Source organism: Jatropha curcas, chromosome 3, assembly GCF_041381405.1.
Source record: "Jatropha curcas cultivar XTBG-Jc1 chromosome 3, XTBG_Jcur_1.0, whole genome shotgun sequence".
NCBI classification, from domain to species: domain Eukaryota; kingdom Viridiplantae; phylum Streptophyta; class Magnoliopsida; order Malpighiales; family Euphorbiaceae; genus Jatropha; species Jatropha curcas.
This window is the reverse complement of record NC_143153.1, coordinates 345780-360977: the sequence shown is the minus strand read 5'-3', so window position 1 is coordinate 360977 and position 15198 is coordinate 345780. Positions and strand designations below refer to the sequence as shown.

The following is a 15198-nucleotide window of genomic DNA, read 5'->3' as shown; positions in this document are numbered from 1 at the left end:
TTTGAATAGTAGTGATTAATATAGATAGATTTAACAAGAAATGATTTTCATTATTCATATCCATATTAAAATTTATATAGCTTTTTATTATCGTTGGAGGAGTAATTTCGGATTTAAATATTCTCGATTATAAAAGTAAAAGACGACTATCTATGTTGTATTTGAGTTTCATAACAAATAAAAAGAATTTAAATAATTTCATAAAATAATTGGAAGGTATAAATATATTATAAATTCAAAAAATTACTATTATTAAGCGAACATGGATTAATAATAAACGATTATTAAATGTAAAAAACAATGGTAAAAAGTAAAAACAGTCAACGGCAAAATAGTTAATCTTCCTTTAGGCAAGATAAGTCCATTTGTAACAGATGTCAACAATAACTCTCTATTTACCCACCACGTTTCATCTTTTTTTTGCATGCAATCACAGGTGGAGGCTTTAGGTTCTAACTCTCAATTCTCAATTCTCAAATTTGAACACTCTCTGTAATAACTCCGTCTAGCTGGATGAAGCTAACGGTTGAACACAACCGTCAACAATGGAAGAGGAAGAAGAATATCATCACCTCTACCACTTGACATCTAAATCAAATTGGTTCACAAAATTAATCTCTTTTCAAGCTGATATTATATACAATTGCATTGTCGCTCTCTTATCGCCTTTCATACTTTCCTTCTCCATGGCCTTCGAGTCCTACCGCAGCACAGAGGCGGCAACCGCTAGAATAGAGTCTGAAGTTCTCAAGATTCCCTTGAGAGTGACGCATGGCAGTATAACGTTAGTGAGGAAAATAGGATTTGGGGTTCTGGGTGCTGTACATGTGGTTATGGTTTTGATAAGTGTTATGATTTTGGCTGGATTTTTAGGTGTTGGGTTGGTGCATTATTGCGTGGAGGAGCCTGTGTTTTTAAGAGAGAGATTGTTCTTTGATTATACTGATGTGAATCCTAAGGCTGTTTTTAGTTTTGATAGCATCAAGAGGAGGCAAATGGGTGTTCCAATTGGTCATACTTTTCATGTTTCTTTGGAGCTTTTGGTGCCTGAATCTGACTACAATAGGCAAATTGGGGTGTTTCAGGTATGCTAATTAAACTCTCCAAGCAAAAAATTAATAAGGAAAACCCTAGATTAAAGAAAAGCTTGATTCTAGTTACTTTGATGTTTTATAATTTCTTGATATAGTTTCATATCAGTTGGCTGCAGAACTTTTATCAAGCAATGGACTTGTGATTGCAAAATCTAGCCAGCCATGCATGTTGCCATTTAGAAGCCTACCCATTCGCCTCCTACGAACATGTCTTATGAGCATACCATTAGTATTAGGAATCTCTGCAGAGACCCAGAAGATATCTATTCAGATATTAAATCACAAGGAAGGACATTATTCAAGAACGAAATCTATTAGAGTGACTTTGATTCCAAGAGCTGGAACATCATATCTCCCGCAATTATATGAATCTGAAATTCTGATGAAATCTAAGCTACCATGGACAAAGCAAATCGTTCGGAATTGGAAATGGACAATTTCTATCTGGGTTACATTATACATTTACATCTTATTGGTTATAATTATAATCTGTTGTTGTAGACCTCTTCTCTTCCCCTTAACAGGAGTGACTTTAGGTGAACACGATGACAATGACAGAGATTTGGGTACGAAGGAATCAAAAGAGAAAGAAATGGAAACTAGAGATGAAAGGGAAATTTCTGAGTTAGTGAGAAAGTGGCAGCAAAAGAGGAGGAAGAGAAAGGGAATGTTTTTGCAAAGAGATATAACAGAAACAGTTGGCTCATCAGCTTCAAGCATGAGTGTTACAAGGGAAGACGCAAGCATGGTGGTCGAAGATACTGAGGATTCAGAGTCGGTTTGTTTAGGTGATTGATTAATATCAGTTAGTGTTTTTATTTTCCTCCTAGTACTTGGTGTTTAGGTTCTTTATTTCGTCTTTTTTTTTTTTCCTTTTTTTTTTTTTTTAACCATCGGTGTACGAAGTTCTCAGCTCCCTGGCTGAATGAAACTCACGTATATTACAAAATAAAATTAAAAAAAAAAAAACTCTTTTTTTATTTTATTGTATGGGTCGCGTTTCCCATAATTATAATGCACACGAAGGTGGGCCATGAAACCGATTAGATAAACTCGATATATGTCGTTGAGAGAAGGATTCGTAATTACTAATTATTAATTTGATTTATAAATATCTTTCAAAATGAATGCTTGTATTTGTAATAATAAAAATAACACAATTATGCAAAGTAAAGAACTTTATCAATTCCACGCGCTTTACAATCGTGAACTTCACTCTTTCGCTCTCTCTGCGGCTCTTTAAGTGATTAATTAATGCGCTATCATTTCTCCCACTCTTTCTTGTTTAATTTTCATTGATACTGTGATAGATTATAGATACAGTTGAAGCCAATCCTTAGATTCGCAAACAGAGACAAATTCACTTATTCCGATTTGTTCGGTGCTCGATCGCTGGTAAATTTTTGCCGTTGAATCTTCGTTTTTTTTCTTTTCTTCCTTTCCATTTGATTTTTTCTCGGTGAGATTGGATGCAAAGACTCGAGCTAATATGAATTTGTCTTTGATTGATTTGGATTTGGATTATTGTGTTTGAATTTATTATAAATCTAATATCTTTGCCTATATCTCATATTTGTTTGGTTAGCTTTTTAGCTGCAGAATTCTTCAGTTAAATCTCCCTCACATGAACAAATTGGATCTAATTAAATAACTTAGATTTTTGAATTTAAACTTCCAGGTAAAACTATTGAGACTTCTTGTGGATGTAATTTATGATTTTTCGATATTTAGATTGTTTTGTTTATGGCATACTTGGGACTTTTCTTGGTTTTACTACCTCTTTGATCTTTTGGCATAGTCGTTAGATTGTTGAGTCATTTGGTGTTATAGAACAATCAATAAGTAGAGCTTTATGGAGGTTCGGCTGGGTTTATGTGGTTTTGGCGAATAAAGCGGATTCATTGAGGAAGTGAATGGGCTCTTTGACCTGAATTTTTAATTTGTTTTTTGAAGTATGAAAGGACTTCTCTTGGGTTTTACCTGAGCTGGTCCGTTTAGAACATGAAACTGTAGGGATTGATTTTTATTTTGTTCCATTGCCTGCTTCATGACTTGATTCAATGGAATTATTAGAGCAACTATAAGGCAGATAAAGAAATTGTAATTTGAGACATGATAAAGATACTATCTTTTAGGCTGTATTTACCCCGTTTCCATGTGGTAACAAGCTTTTTATGTCGCAAACTACTGCTTGTAAAACTGGAACAGCACTTTGTTTGGTAGGAGGGTATATGATTTACAAAGTGGTTCTAGTCTGACTGATGCTTTGACATGAGTTTTCAACCATCCTGATAGACAAATAGTATTTGGAATGACCGATGAAAACTATTACTTCTCAATTTAATGATGAAGCCCTGGAATTATTTGTGCTTGATGTCTTTTTGTAATCACAAGTCTTAAATTTGCTGTTTCTTCATCAAATAGATTTACTTTGTCAGTTTCATTGTTAGCATTGCATGCAAGAGGTTTTCTTTGTTTTGCATCTAGTACTGCAATGGAAACTCTGAACTTGTTTATTTATGATACTTTTTTTTTTTTCCTATCAGATGTATCAGGAAACCACTAGAGAGTATAATTGTTTTAAATCCAGACTCAATGGGGTTACATCTAGCAACTGTGATAAAACTGGAAACCATACCTATTAGTTTGCCAGTATTGTTGATAGTTGATACTTAACTATTATCTTGCAGTTCAAGATGTGAAATATGAATTAATAATATTTTTCCTATTACTATTCTAATGCATTTGATGCTTTATGTTATTAAGGCACTGAATAGAGATGGCATTTGTCACAACTGCTGAAGTTTGTGATGCGAATCCACAACTCATTGTGAGTGGAGAACTCCGGGCTCTCCAGCCAATGTTTCAGATTTATGGTCGGCGTCAAGTCTTCTCTGGTCCAGTAGTGACGCTTAAGGTGTTTGAAGACAATGTTCTGATTCGTGAGTTTCTTGAGGAGAAGGGCAATGGCAGAGTTCTTGTTGTAGATGGGGGTGGCAGTTTGCGATGTGCAATATTGGGAGGTAACCCGGTGGTACAAGCTCAGAATAATGGGTGGGCAGGTATAGTGGTCAATGGCTGCATTAGGGATGTTGATGAGATCAATGGTTGTGATATCGGGGTCAGGGCTCTGGCTTCTCATCCAATGAAAGCCAATAAAAAGGGAAATGGGGAGAAACATGTTCCAATAGCCATTGGAGGGACCAGAATCAGTGATGGGGAATGGCTTTATGCAGACACTGACGGGATCCTTATTTCTCGATCTGAGTTGTCTGTCTGAGCTGCCTTTTTCTATGAAAGAGAGTATTTTCCAAAAAGCTATTCACAGCGAGTAGGTTCTGTTGTAATTCTTATTTGTAAGCTCATGGTTCTTGAATTCACCTTTGAATTTTAGAGACAATCTTGCAAATTTTCTCTGAAGGTGCAAAAGATTATGATATTCTGTTTGTCATTTCTAGAGTTAAAACTCAAAGCTCTTTGTTGTGTCATAGCAATGTTCAATAGTGCGGTTGTTAATTTCACAGAATGGTTTTGAATTGTTATGGACAGTCTTAAGGGAACTCTTTGCTGTGCTCTTTCTCTTTCTTTTGCCCTTAATTTCTGAAAGTTATCTGTATGAACAACTGAGCTATAATCCACGATCACATGTTAGCACATGCCAGCACATGCCACTTGGAGTTGTTCTATTTCATTTTTGCATTATATTTATAGATAGAAATTGCATTAAACAGATTCAATCAAGGAATTATTTTTCCACTTGTCTGCTCCTCCTTTTAGGACTGGTGAGAGACAATGGCTGGTATTTCTCAAATTTAGCTCAGATCTTGGGGTAGCGGCAGGTCTAATCTCTTTTTGTCTTTTTCGCTGTAAACATTTAATTTTAATAAGAAAAGAGAGATAAGGCTATTCTCATACTGGTACTTCTATACTGTAAAACTATTATACAGATTGGTAAGGTTGTAATCAGAAAAAGTTTCTTAGGCAAAATAGTCCCTCTCAGATGTCACAAAAGCAAGGTTATGCTCATATAGATTGGTTGATTTGGTGTGTGTAGGACCATTCCATTGTCAAGAGAAAATCAATGCAAGTATAAAAGTCTTTATTAAGTTCTTAAATCATAAAAGCCAATTCTAGATTATAATACAAGACGTTATGCCCAGCTGGTTTCAGGTAATAACTCAAAATTCAGCATAACCAGGCTAAAATAAACTCTCTTCGGAAAATATTGAAGGTTACAATGGATACGGAAAGCTAACTTGCTTAGAACTCCTAAATGACCAAATTTATTTAAATAAAGCTACAGGTGATACCACACAATCAAACTTTGTCCCAAATTTGCTTTAAAATCTTAAGTTAACTTGTGAATTGTTTGCATGTCAACCACATCCTTGAGTGTCCCCTGCTCAACATGTTCCCACCATTTGAACAAGAAGTTGTCAACAACTAGTCTAAACCATGGTGACAGCTTCAAACCTTCCTCACCAGCATCTGCTTTCCTTAATAGTTCCTTCAACTGATCTCGGTTAACGTACTTGATATCAGCTACCTCATTAGGGTTTGGATTTACATTAACATCACGAACTATGAAGAGCAGATAATCAACTGTAAATTAAGGAGGGGAAAAAAAAAAGACAGTCAAGGAGATTCTGGTGGAAACAGCAACAACATATAGATTAAATATAAAAGCTGCGAAAGACCCAGCATACTGTTAGTAGGGATGCAGTTACTGGCATACTCAATTCAAAAGATTCAGATAATATAAATTGAATAGAGGAAAGAGTAAAATTAATCATCAAACTATTACGTTCATGCTCTCCCCACTTTCCATCAGAAGGTGCCTTGTATAGTATACGCCCCAATGAGGTAAACTGATCAACTGGAACATCTTCAGCAGGGATACCAAGCTCATCCAAAAGCTTCCTTTGTGCAGCATTCCTCACACCTGATATAAGAAAAAGAAAATCATTACTGATCTTCCAGTGAAATTGGAGATTGAGTTTTTATTGGGATAGAAATACAGAAATATGTACCAAGAGCATTCTCTTCGATAAGCTCAGAATCACGGTACAAAGGATGACTGCAGCAAGTGTTTGTCCACACAAGGGGGAATGTGACCTTTGTTGCAGAGCGTTGCTGTCAACATTGAAAAATGCATGTAATCTCAATATACCATAACTTTCATGAAATAATTGCCAATGAAATTTGTCTAACCCATTCACGTTCTTTGAGCCACAAAGACAGATCTTAGAACAAGTCATCTAAATTTTTTATTGGTTCCTAAACTTGGCATTTAGGTCTCAAGTTCTGTCCATTGGCATGGGCAGTTTGCACTAATCTTTATATACAGAAAAGAAAACCACACTTAAATGACATTTCTTATTTCCATCTTCAGTTTTCGAATAAAGTGCACAAAAAGTTACAATTACAGATATATAACAAGTTATCATGTGTTATATATATAGGTTTGTCCTCCAAGAATCTACTGTTCTCTGTCATACTCATAAGTTTGTTCTAACATTCTACTACTCTGGAATCAGGTAAAAAAACCAATAAGGTTCATAACTTTAAGTTGTTAGTACCACTTGAAATTTTCAGTCATGCATTCACCAATAAATGCAAAACCTTGTGTGTTTAAGATGATACAGAAAAGATCTAAAAAGAGAAACAGGAATAATATTGAGCTTTAAACTCTGAAACATAACATAAAAACCCCTATAATCTAACCCATGAGTAGTAATCACATACCTGAAGTAGGAGCTCATATTTTGTGTTGAAGAGAAATACACTAAAGGCTCTGTGTAACGAGTTCCCTTTCAAAATATTTTCCCATAAATGACCTGCAAATTCCGAAAGCATCAAAATATGAGAAAACAAAGATGACCACAATTTATCCTGTGTGCATATGGACCTGAATAGTACGATCTTGAGTTATCAAAACAAATACAACGGAATTCAAATTTAATGGTAAGATTTTAACTACAAGCTGGGGATTAAGATTTCTTCCTTTTCCAGCATATTGCTTATTCAGGTCATTTGAACTAACAACATAAATAACGTATTATGTACAACACAAATTTTCAACATCACTAAATGCTAAATTCCCAAAAACCTTTTAACATAGAATAGATTACAGAAAGTTATGAATGGGAAATTTTACTTACAGCTATATTTGGAGACATGACCAACGACTTTATCATTCTCATCCACTAGAATGCATCTGCAAGCAATATAAATAGGAAAATGATAATCAAGACACAAGTCATACTCACATGTTATTTTCATTTTATTTTGCAACCCCAGTAAAATATGCAGATTGCAACTTCAAAGCAAAACACAAAAAAGGAACTTCCCAGATGTTAAAAAGTGGATCTGAATTCAGATCCATAAGACATGGAATATAAACATTAACCAAACCAAAGTTCTAACTTCTAAGGTTGAGTGGATTAAAAAAAAAAGAACTTTGTTAAAAAGTCTATTATCCAACCGTTTAAATAATATAAGAGAAAAGAAATCTAAAATCTCGTTCCTCTAATCTACTTTAATCCAATAAAAGATCAGCCTTTTCAAACGAGCCAGTGATTCATTCAACCGAACTCATCTAGATAACTTCCAACAGCATTTTTTTTCTTTTAACTTTTCAACCTTTTCCTATTAGAGTCAAAGCAGATCCTTCATTTTAAGTGCTCTAATCAATAGACAAAACGAACCCAGAAAATCAATTAACACATATGAATAGAACACGATAAAAGATTGAAACTTTAAGACATATACATACAACTAAATCCAAATCTTAATATACAAATACACTTTCTGTTTAACTTACAACCCAAAAAACTAGAAAATTTTCAACTATAAAGTCAAACACGGACTAATGCGAACATGTGAAACATGGAAATAAAGAGCACAATAGAAAATAAAGAGAGAGAGAGAGAGAGAGATTCTTATAATTCTGAAGTGTTTCAGTATCAGTATTACCAAAACCAATATAAGTGGAAAATAAGAATAACCAAAAGACTTATGCGAACACAGCTACACAGCAATTTAATCAAAGCAATAACACGTAAATAACAATTAACCAGAAGGCCAAAGATTAAAAACAGACTCATCCTCAAACATAAGGCGTCTCTGGACAGCGTCCATGCCAGCATCTGGAGCGTCACCCATGGAGGTAGTAGCGGAGGTTGAGGGCAGAGAAGACGAAAAAACCCTCGAGAAGGGAGGGGAAGAAGATTTAAGAATGGGAGGCAGTCGAAGAAGAGATGGAAGGGCAAAATTGGAAGAAAGAAACAGAGGAGAGCGAGATGAAGCAGAGGAGGTAAGTGAGGAAGAGAGTCTGGTGGTGGTAGGGGTATTTAGCATGCGAGAGGCTACAGACATTTTTCCTCTTTTTTGTTTTATGTTTAATATATTTTTCCAATTACTTGGAAGTGTATATATGGAGTTGTGGAAGTATCCGCGAATTATGAATGGAAGCATTTTTTTTTTTTTCTTTAACTTGTGATTCTTATGCAATTTTGATTATTGATTTTAATAGGTAATTTGGCAAATCTTTGATATTTGGTAATTTGCTTAATTAGGATTACAATTAAAAAAATATGTGATGGACCCACTAATTAATTGTTTATTACTAGTTTTTAGGTTTTAGTCAAAGTTTTACAAGATTTGTTGTATTTACAAGTATGAATATCTCGATATGATTTTTTTTATATATATACACAATCTTTTGTTATTATAAGATTATTGTAAGATTTTAATCCCTATTTATTATTAGGGTAAGAGATGGAGACTGTCTAAAAAATTAAGGTAAAGGAGGCTAAATTTAAAAAAAAAAAGAAAAAATCATTGTTTTATAAGATAAAATTTTAAAAAATTTCCATGATATTTTGTGGTCAAAATTTCACTTAATGAACCGTGAGAGTATAGCATTTCCCTTTTCTATCCCTTATTTGACAATTTTATCTAATATAATATTTTTTTCCGTCCCATTTTATTTATATGGTTTGACAAAATACATATATTAAAAATTTAGTCAATAAAAATTATTATCATTTTTATCTTTTACTCATTAAGATATTAATAAAAATCATTTATTTAATAAATAATCATAGATATGATTCTCGAAAAAATAATCATTTAAATATATAAATTTAAAAATCTTGCAAATATTTCAAAAAGAAATAACAAGCAAATATAATGAGATCGAGTGAGTATTACCTTTTAAAATGTCTAACTTTGAAAATGCAAAGTATAGACTTTGCCCACAAATATAGCCATTAAATTTTTGCCGCTGCTAGTAACAAGTTAACAACCCCAAAGTAGGCCAAAAACCAAAAGCATTCAGTCAAATTTGGCATCCTCTTCCAGAGTCAAACAAAGCACTGCATCTCTGCTACCAATTTTTCTCATTGTTTATGTCAATAAAATATATATATACATACAAGACTAAAATCCTATCCCAAGAGGATGAATCACCTTCACTCAATTCAAGCCTGACATAAATATATTTCTTTCTTATTTCATTTGCACTAATATACTGCCTTTTGTCTTATACATGTCAATGTCTAAACCAGTATACTGTACATTGTATTTTGTTATTGTTTATTTGCATCAAATACATACTGCTTTGTGTCGTGTTCATCATTGCTTGGACCTGAAAAGGAAAAATATAGAAGGTACTGAATAACAAAACATAAGCAAAGATCCAAAGGTGTTAAATCAGAAGTTATACTTTACCTTGCTAACCATATTTCTTTTAAATTGAGTCAGTTTTCATTAGAGTTAGGTGCATAAGCAGTTGTGAGATGTCAATAAATTGAATATCATCTGCAGATTCCCATAATCTAGAAGAATAATTTAGGTCCCTTGGATTAGCATCTGTACAGCTGATCCAATCCGATGGCTGTCATTTAGAGTATCTATTTTCAGTTAATTAGCTCTGACTGGGATTCAAACTCGAAACTTTACAGTACTATTAGATGAAAACTCATTAGCTCATCCACATTATATTCTAGTTCTTTCTCACATTCATGCAACGGTCAGACATTCAGAACAACAAGGTCAAAGAAAGTTCTCAAGAATAGCAAAAAGGAAATTTCATGATCTTGGATTTTGTGAAATCTTTTGTGTAACACTTATACTCAAAATTTTCTATATACACTTAGTCTTGCTGATAACATGTCCTAGCCTATCATTTGACAAAGACTTCTCAGAATGATTTATTTCAATCAATATAGAGTACATCTACTTCCAGTATAACAAAGCTTTCACATACCTGTATTCTACAGCACCTTCTAGTGTTATCTCCCCTCCCAAGTATCTTACTGCTTACGATCTTTTCAAGCGAGCAAATGTGACAGAAAAAGCAGCAAACAACCTGTCTCTCGTGTCATTCAATGAACTAGAAAAAGGATTGTCTCGATGTCTTCATTGCTATTAGAGTTCCACAGATGACCCAAAGCCCTACAGCAAACCTTGGAACTATGCTTATGTAAAACCAGAACATTTCATTTTCATCTCTATCTTCTTTTTCTTCATCATAGATTCCTTTTAGTAGAGGATCAGGTTTTTCATCTTTGTCGCCATTGCACCTTGTGGGTACTGGAAGGTCATATGGTGCAGGATTTCCTCCATAAATGGTTGGATCTGATCGGACACTCAAATGGGAAGTTCAAATGATTAAGAGAAATAATGGAGGTCATGCTTAGAGGGATTGTACCACAAACATTGTTAATTGAAAGATCTTAAGTTTTGAGTCTTTGTAAGTTATCAATATCAGCTGGTATTTTAACATTCAATTGATTCATGGACAAGTTCGAAGTTCCTAATCTTGAGAGATCTATCAACCTTTTGGCATTTCTCCAAATAGGTTATTGTCTGATAGATCTACGCTGTTTACGAGATAAAAGGTGCCATCATAAAAGTATTCTCTACTTTTTGCCACTATCCACAACCGTCCTTCATACCTTGCACGGTCAAGAACAGTTGTCATTCCACTCAAATTGCCAATGCAGTTTGGAATATCTCTTGAAAAGTCATTTTGTGCTAGGTCCAGCATATGAAGAGAGTACAGACTGCATAAATTAGATGGAATTTCTCCCGTAAGCAAATTTGATCTCAGGCTTATAATCAGCACAGGTTGGAGCTTCTCTGCAATCCATTCAGGAACCTTTCCTGAATACTCATTATCTCCAAGATTAAGAGTTTCTACTTGTGTGCAGTTTTGTAAGGCTGAAGGGACCCAAGAAAAGCCTATTGTTCCTTTGCCTTAACAATTTGGGTCCAATAAGTGAATCCAAACTTGTTGATATGCTGCCTGATAAACTGTTGTTTGAAAAGTCTATAACATAAAACATACGGTATATCATTTCATGATTGAGGTAAATTTCCAGTCAAGTTGTTGCTAGAGAGAATAAAAATCAACAGATCGCTTAATCTTGACATGGACAAGGGAACAGTGCCATCTAGAGAAGTACATGAGATGTCTAAGTCCCCCTAACATTATCATCTTTTCACCAAAGTCCAAAGAAATTGATCAGGAAAAAAATTTGTTGTCCAAATGATATGAGCTCAAATTTGATGAAACTAGTTGATTGCATTGTTCTTCGCTTTCTCTCTCAACCATTTTCTTCAGCAATCGGATTTTGCTGTTCAGTTTCCCAATCAAAGATGACTTACAAGCACAGAATTGGTAGGAAGATTAGGCTCTAAAGTGATTTTATGTCTATACACAGCCAGTTAATTAAGGGAGTAAACTTTACAATATTGGCATACTAGTTACTTCGAAGTTGACTTGAAGTTTAGAGACTTCACTCAGCACGTAGAACCCAAATCCCACACAGTGTAAGTGAAAAGCACTTTGTCAAGATGTAAATAGCATAATCATTATGTGATTCCTAGCCATTCCTTTCCTTTAAATTGCTGGAACTTAAATTTGACAAAGAATGCATCTTTTCTATTCTAGCATTGAAACATTAAAAGAAAAACTAAACAGGATGCAAGGTAGGAGATTGAATATACCCATTTGCACTTCTTGCTCAAGCTCCTTAAATCTGAAGCTGAAGTAGCTCCTAAAATTCTTGCTGCAACATTATTATCATCATCATCACCTTTGATGTCCCCCAAGAAAGTTGCAAACTGACACATGGCTGTACTATATATATATATTAATATGGATTCATATAGAGAGAGAGTGACATAGAAAGAACAATGAAAATAGACAAATATAATAGAATCTAAATCCATTATTTGATTGAATTTATATCAGTCATATCACCTTGTCTTTAACTTTCTGAACATGAATTCTTTGTGTGCAAGGAGTTCGAAATTCCTGGCATCTAGTGTTTTAACCATATCAGAGAGCAAATTTGTTGAATCCAAAATGAAAGCTGCACATTTTATGACAATACATAACCTTCAAAAGCAGGATACTGATATGAGAACAAGATAACTGAAGTGAGCAGTTTCACATCAGAATTGGGAATTTTAGTCAGATGTCATCATATTAAGATATTTCGAGCTCAAATTTCAAAATGAATTCAACACAGGACAACCATATATAGAAGAACTATTGATACTCACCAGAGTCATCACATTCTTGGTACAGAACTATTTACATAAGAAATTTGAGATACTTACGTCAAGTTGCTGGAAAACAATTTCAAGGTAAGTGCCCAGGTTTCCTATATAAGTAGAGATCCTGTCAATGCAAAAGATCTTGAATTCTCTCCAACAAAATTAGTTGGCTATATCATTCAAGATTTTGCCTCAGTGGCGTATGTAGACATTTGCTTCAGTAAATGGCTACCTGATCCCCAAAAAGCCTGAGAAAATTAGGTTTCCCTATAAAGCAAAAGCAATTGACCAGTGGCATTGATCAAATGTTAAAAGAGATTCAAGTACCAATAACTTACAACATATTTGAAGCTCCTTGCAGTTTTCTGTATCCATTGAAGATTCATTAATATAAATATCTCACTTCACATATGCACCTTGAGAGCCTTGAGAAAACCCTTGAAGCATCTTCAGAACAATATATAGTACTTGACAGAAGCTCCACGACCAAGGCGGTCATTGTGGAATTTGCAGAAATGCATGCACTGGCCATTTCATGACAAAGAGCAGCTATTAGTTCAGCAGTCATCTTCCTCCATTTTTGGGGAAATCTATATTATTCATCTTTTAATTCTTCTCAAGGCCACATATTAATAAACTAGATGTTCAAATATTAGCCTAAAACCCTTCAACTGAAAGACAAGAAATCAGTTCCTCTGCATCTTTAAGCCTCCCAGCCTTGCACATGCCGCCAATCAGGATATTATAGATCACATTATTAGGTTTCGACTGGCTTTTTTTCATAGATTGAAATAGCGCCAGTGCTTCATCAAGGTGCCCTTGTTTGCAAAAGCCATCAAGCAAAGTTGAGTAAGTTATTATATCTGGAGGACAGCCATGAGAACTCATTTTACTGAAAAGCTCTTCTGCTGCATGAGGTCTCCCTGTATGGCATAAGCCACGTATTAGAGTAGTGTGAGTAATTAAGTTAGGAATCAATCCATTTTGTGGCATTTCATCAAAAAGTTGACTTGCCTCATCTATCCTTCCACTCATACAGTATCCTTTAATCAAGATGTTGTAACTAAGAACATCAGGTATACAACCCTTGCTGACCATTGCATCAAATACTCTTCGGGCCTCATCCATTTGGCTTTGGAGACAATATCCATCTATCAATGAATTGTAAGTGACAACATTGGGCTTTAAGCCTCTTTGAATCATCATATCGACAATAATTTGAGCCTCTGAAAGCATTCCTTTCTTGCAGAACACATCAACCAATGTACTGAATGTAACAACATCTGGAGGGATGTTTCGCTTGATCATTTCATTCAACAAAGTGGTCGATTCCTTCCATTGGCTAGAATTGCAGAGACCACGGATTAAGGAGCTGTAGATGAATAAATCAGGCTCAATGCCCCTTTGAATCATCTTACCAAACATACCTTTGGCCTCCAAAACATTTCCTTCCTTACAAAGTGCATCAACCAATATACTAAAAGTAAATATATCTGGAGCTATGTTCCACTGTCGCATTTCTTTGAATAAAGCTGCTGCTTGCTTCCATTGACCCAAATTGCTCATACCATAAATTAATGAGTTGTAAGTGACAACGGTAGGTGAAATGCCTATACTCCTCATTTGAGAAAAGAGGTCTAAAGCCTCAGTAACTAGCCTATCCTTGCAAAGACTATCAATGATTGTACTATACGCCATCACCTCAGGCTCACAACCACTCTCAACCATTTTTTTCAACCAACCAATAGCCAAGCTGGTTTTCCCAATTTTACACAGACCATTAACTATATTAGTATGAGTATATACAGTAGGTTGATACCCTCTGGCTACTATCTCATCTAAAAGTTCCACCGCTTGAACAACTTTACCCTCTGTGCATAGTCCATTAATTAAGGTATTCAATGTTACAATGCTGGGCTGAAATCCAAATTTGAGAATTTTCCCTAAAATTGAGAACCCAAAATCTACAAGGTGCATATGGCAAAAGCAATTAATCAAAATAGTAAAAGTATAAACATTAAATGAGATTCCTAATAACTCCATTTTTCCAACCAAGGAAACCACAGTGTGATAATGCTTCATTCTTACAAGTGCAGATAATAACTGATTAAATTGCATAATAGAAGGAGGAGGATTTGTATGAAGCAACCGATCAAACGAAACTAAGGCATCATCAACATTAGTAAATGACCCATATTTACATTTCTCTCCTAAAAATTTGTCAAAGCTTGAACCTTTATGTCTATTTCTGTAACTAGTATAACCAGCACAGGTGATTGAATTGGTAAATATCGTACCCATAACTATTTCTTGTTGAAATTGAAATCTCCTAAAAACTGGAGCTGAATAAGTGGTCTCCAAAATACTTCGCCGCGTGATCAACGTCTTCGACATCTTCAACACTGTCAGCGAAGGCTTGTGGCCATGGAAGCGCTTGTATTAGGGAGCGTAACTGAATGTTAGGTTAGTTGGCTTTGGTCTTTCAAAAATTAAGGGCTTTTAGCCCTCAAGTTTTGGGCTTTTTGGGTTACTC

The 15198-nt window shown here is 34.7% G+C and overlaps 4 protein-coding genes across 13 annotated transcripts; 2 read left to right on the top strand and 2 right to left on the bottom strand.

Annotated features, from left to right (window-relative positions):
• Window positions 1-437: 437 nt before the first annotated feature.
• On the top strand, window positions 438-2074 carry LOC105644874 (Putative adipose-regulatory protein (Seipin)). Its single transcript, XM_012230371.4, has 2 exons — window positions 438-1085; window positions 1201-2074. The coding sequence occupies exons 1-2, from the start codon at window positions 546-548 to the stop codon at window positions 1888-1890; spliced, it is 1230 nt and encodes a 409-aa protein (XP_012085761.1). The 5' UTR covers window positions 438-545; the 3' UTR covers window positions 1891-2074.
• A 232-nt stretch (window positions 2075-2306) lies between these two features.
• On the top strand, window positions 2307-4654 carry LOC105644875 (putative 4-hydroxy-4-methyl-2-oxoglutarate aldolase 2). Its single transcript, XM_012230372.4, has 2 exons — window positions 2307-2489; window positions 3861-4654. Exon 2 carries the CDS (start codon window positions 3874-3876, stop codon window positions 4372-4374), a length of 501 nt encoding a protein of 166 aa, XP_012085762.1. The 5' UTR covers window positions 2307-2489; window positions 3861-3873; the 3' UTR covers window positions 4375-4654.
• A 624-nt stretch (window positions 4655-5278) lies between these two features.
• LOC105644876 (isopentenyl-diphosphate Delta-isomerase I) lies at window positions 5279-8502 on the bottom strand. Its single transcript, XM_012230373.4, has 6 exons — window positions 8197-8502; window positions 7256-7311; window positions 6840-6931; window positions 6125-6227; window positions 5899-6036; window positions 5279-5696 (listed from the first exon to the last, which is right to left on the bottom strand). The coding sequence occupies exons 1-6, from the start codon at window positions 8469-8471 to the stop codon at window positions 5443-5445; spliced, it is 918 nt and encodes a 305-aa protein (XP_012085763.3). The 5' UTR covers window positions 8472-8502; the 3' UTR covers window positions 5279-5442.
• A 977-nt stretch (window positions 8503-9479) lies between these two features.
• LOC119369578 (uncharacterized) lies at window positions 9480-15145 on the bottom strand. 10 transcript variants are annotated; one of them, XM_089719437.1, is made up of 4 exons: window positions 13004-15144; window positions 12367-12897; window positions 9828-12238; window positions 9480-9744 (listed from the first exon to the last, which is right to left on the bottom strand). In XM_089719437.1, the coding sequence occupies exon 1, from the start codon at window positions 15057-15059 to the stop codon at window positions 13323-13325; it is 1737 nt and encodes a 578-aa protein (XP_089575563.1). In that variant the 5' UTR covers window positions 15060-15144; the 3' UTR covers window positions 9480-9744; window positions 9828-12238; window positions 12367-12897; window positions 13004-13322. The 10 variants fall into 10 exon arrangements, with proteins under 10 accessions (XP_089575563.1, XP_089575564.1, XP_089575561.1 ...); XM_089719438.1 differs by having other exon boundaries at window positions 9480-9993; window positions 10366-12238; XM_089719435.1 differs by having other exon boundaries at window positions 10366-12238.
• Window positions 15146-15198: the final 53 nt, after the last annotated feature.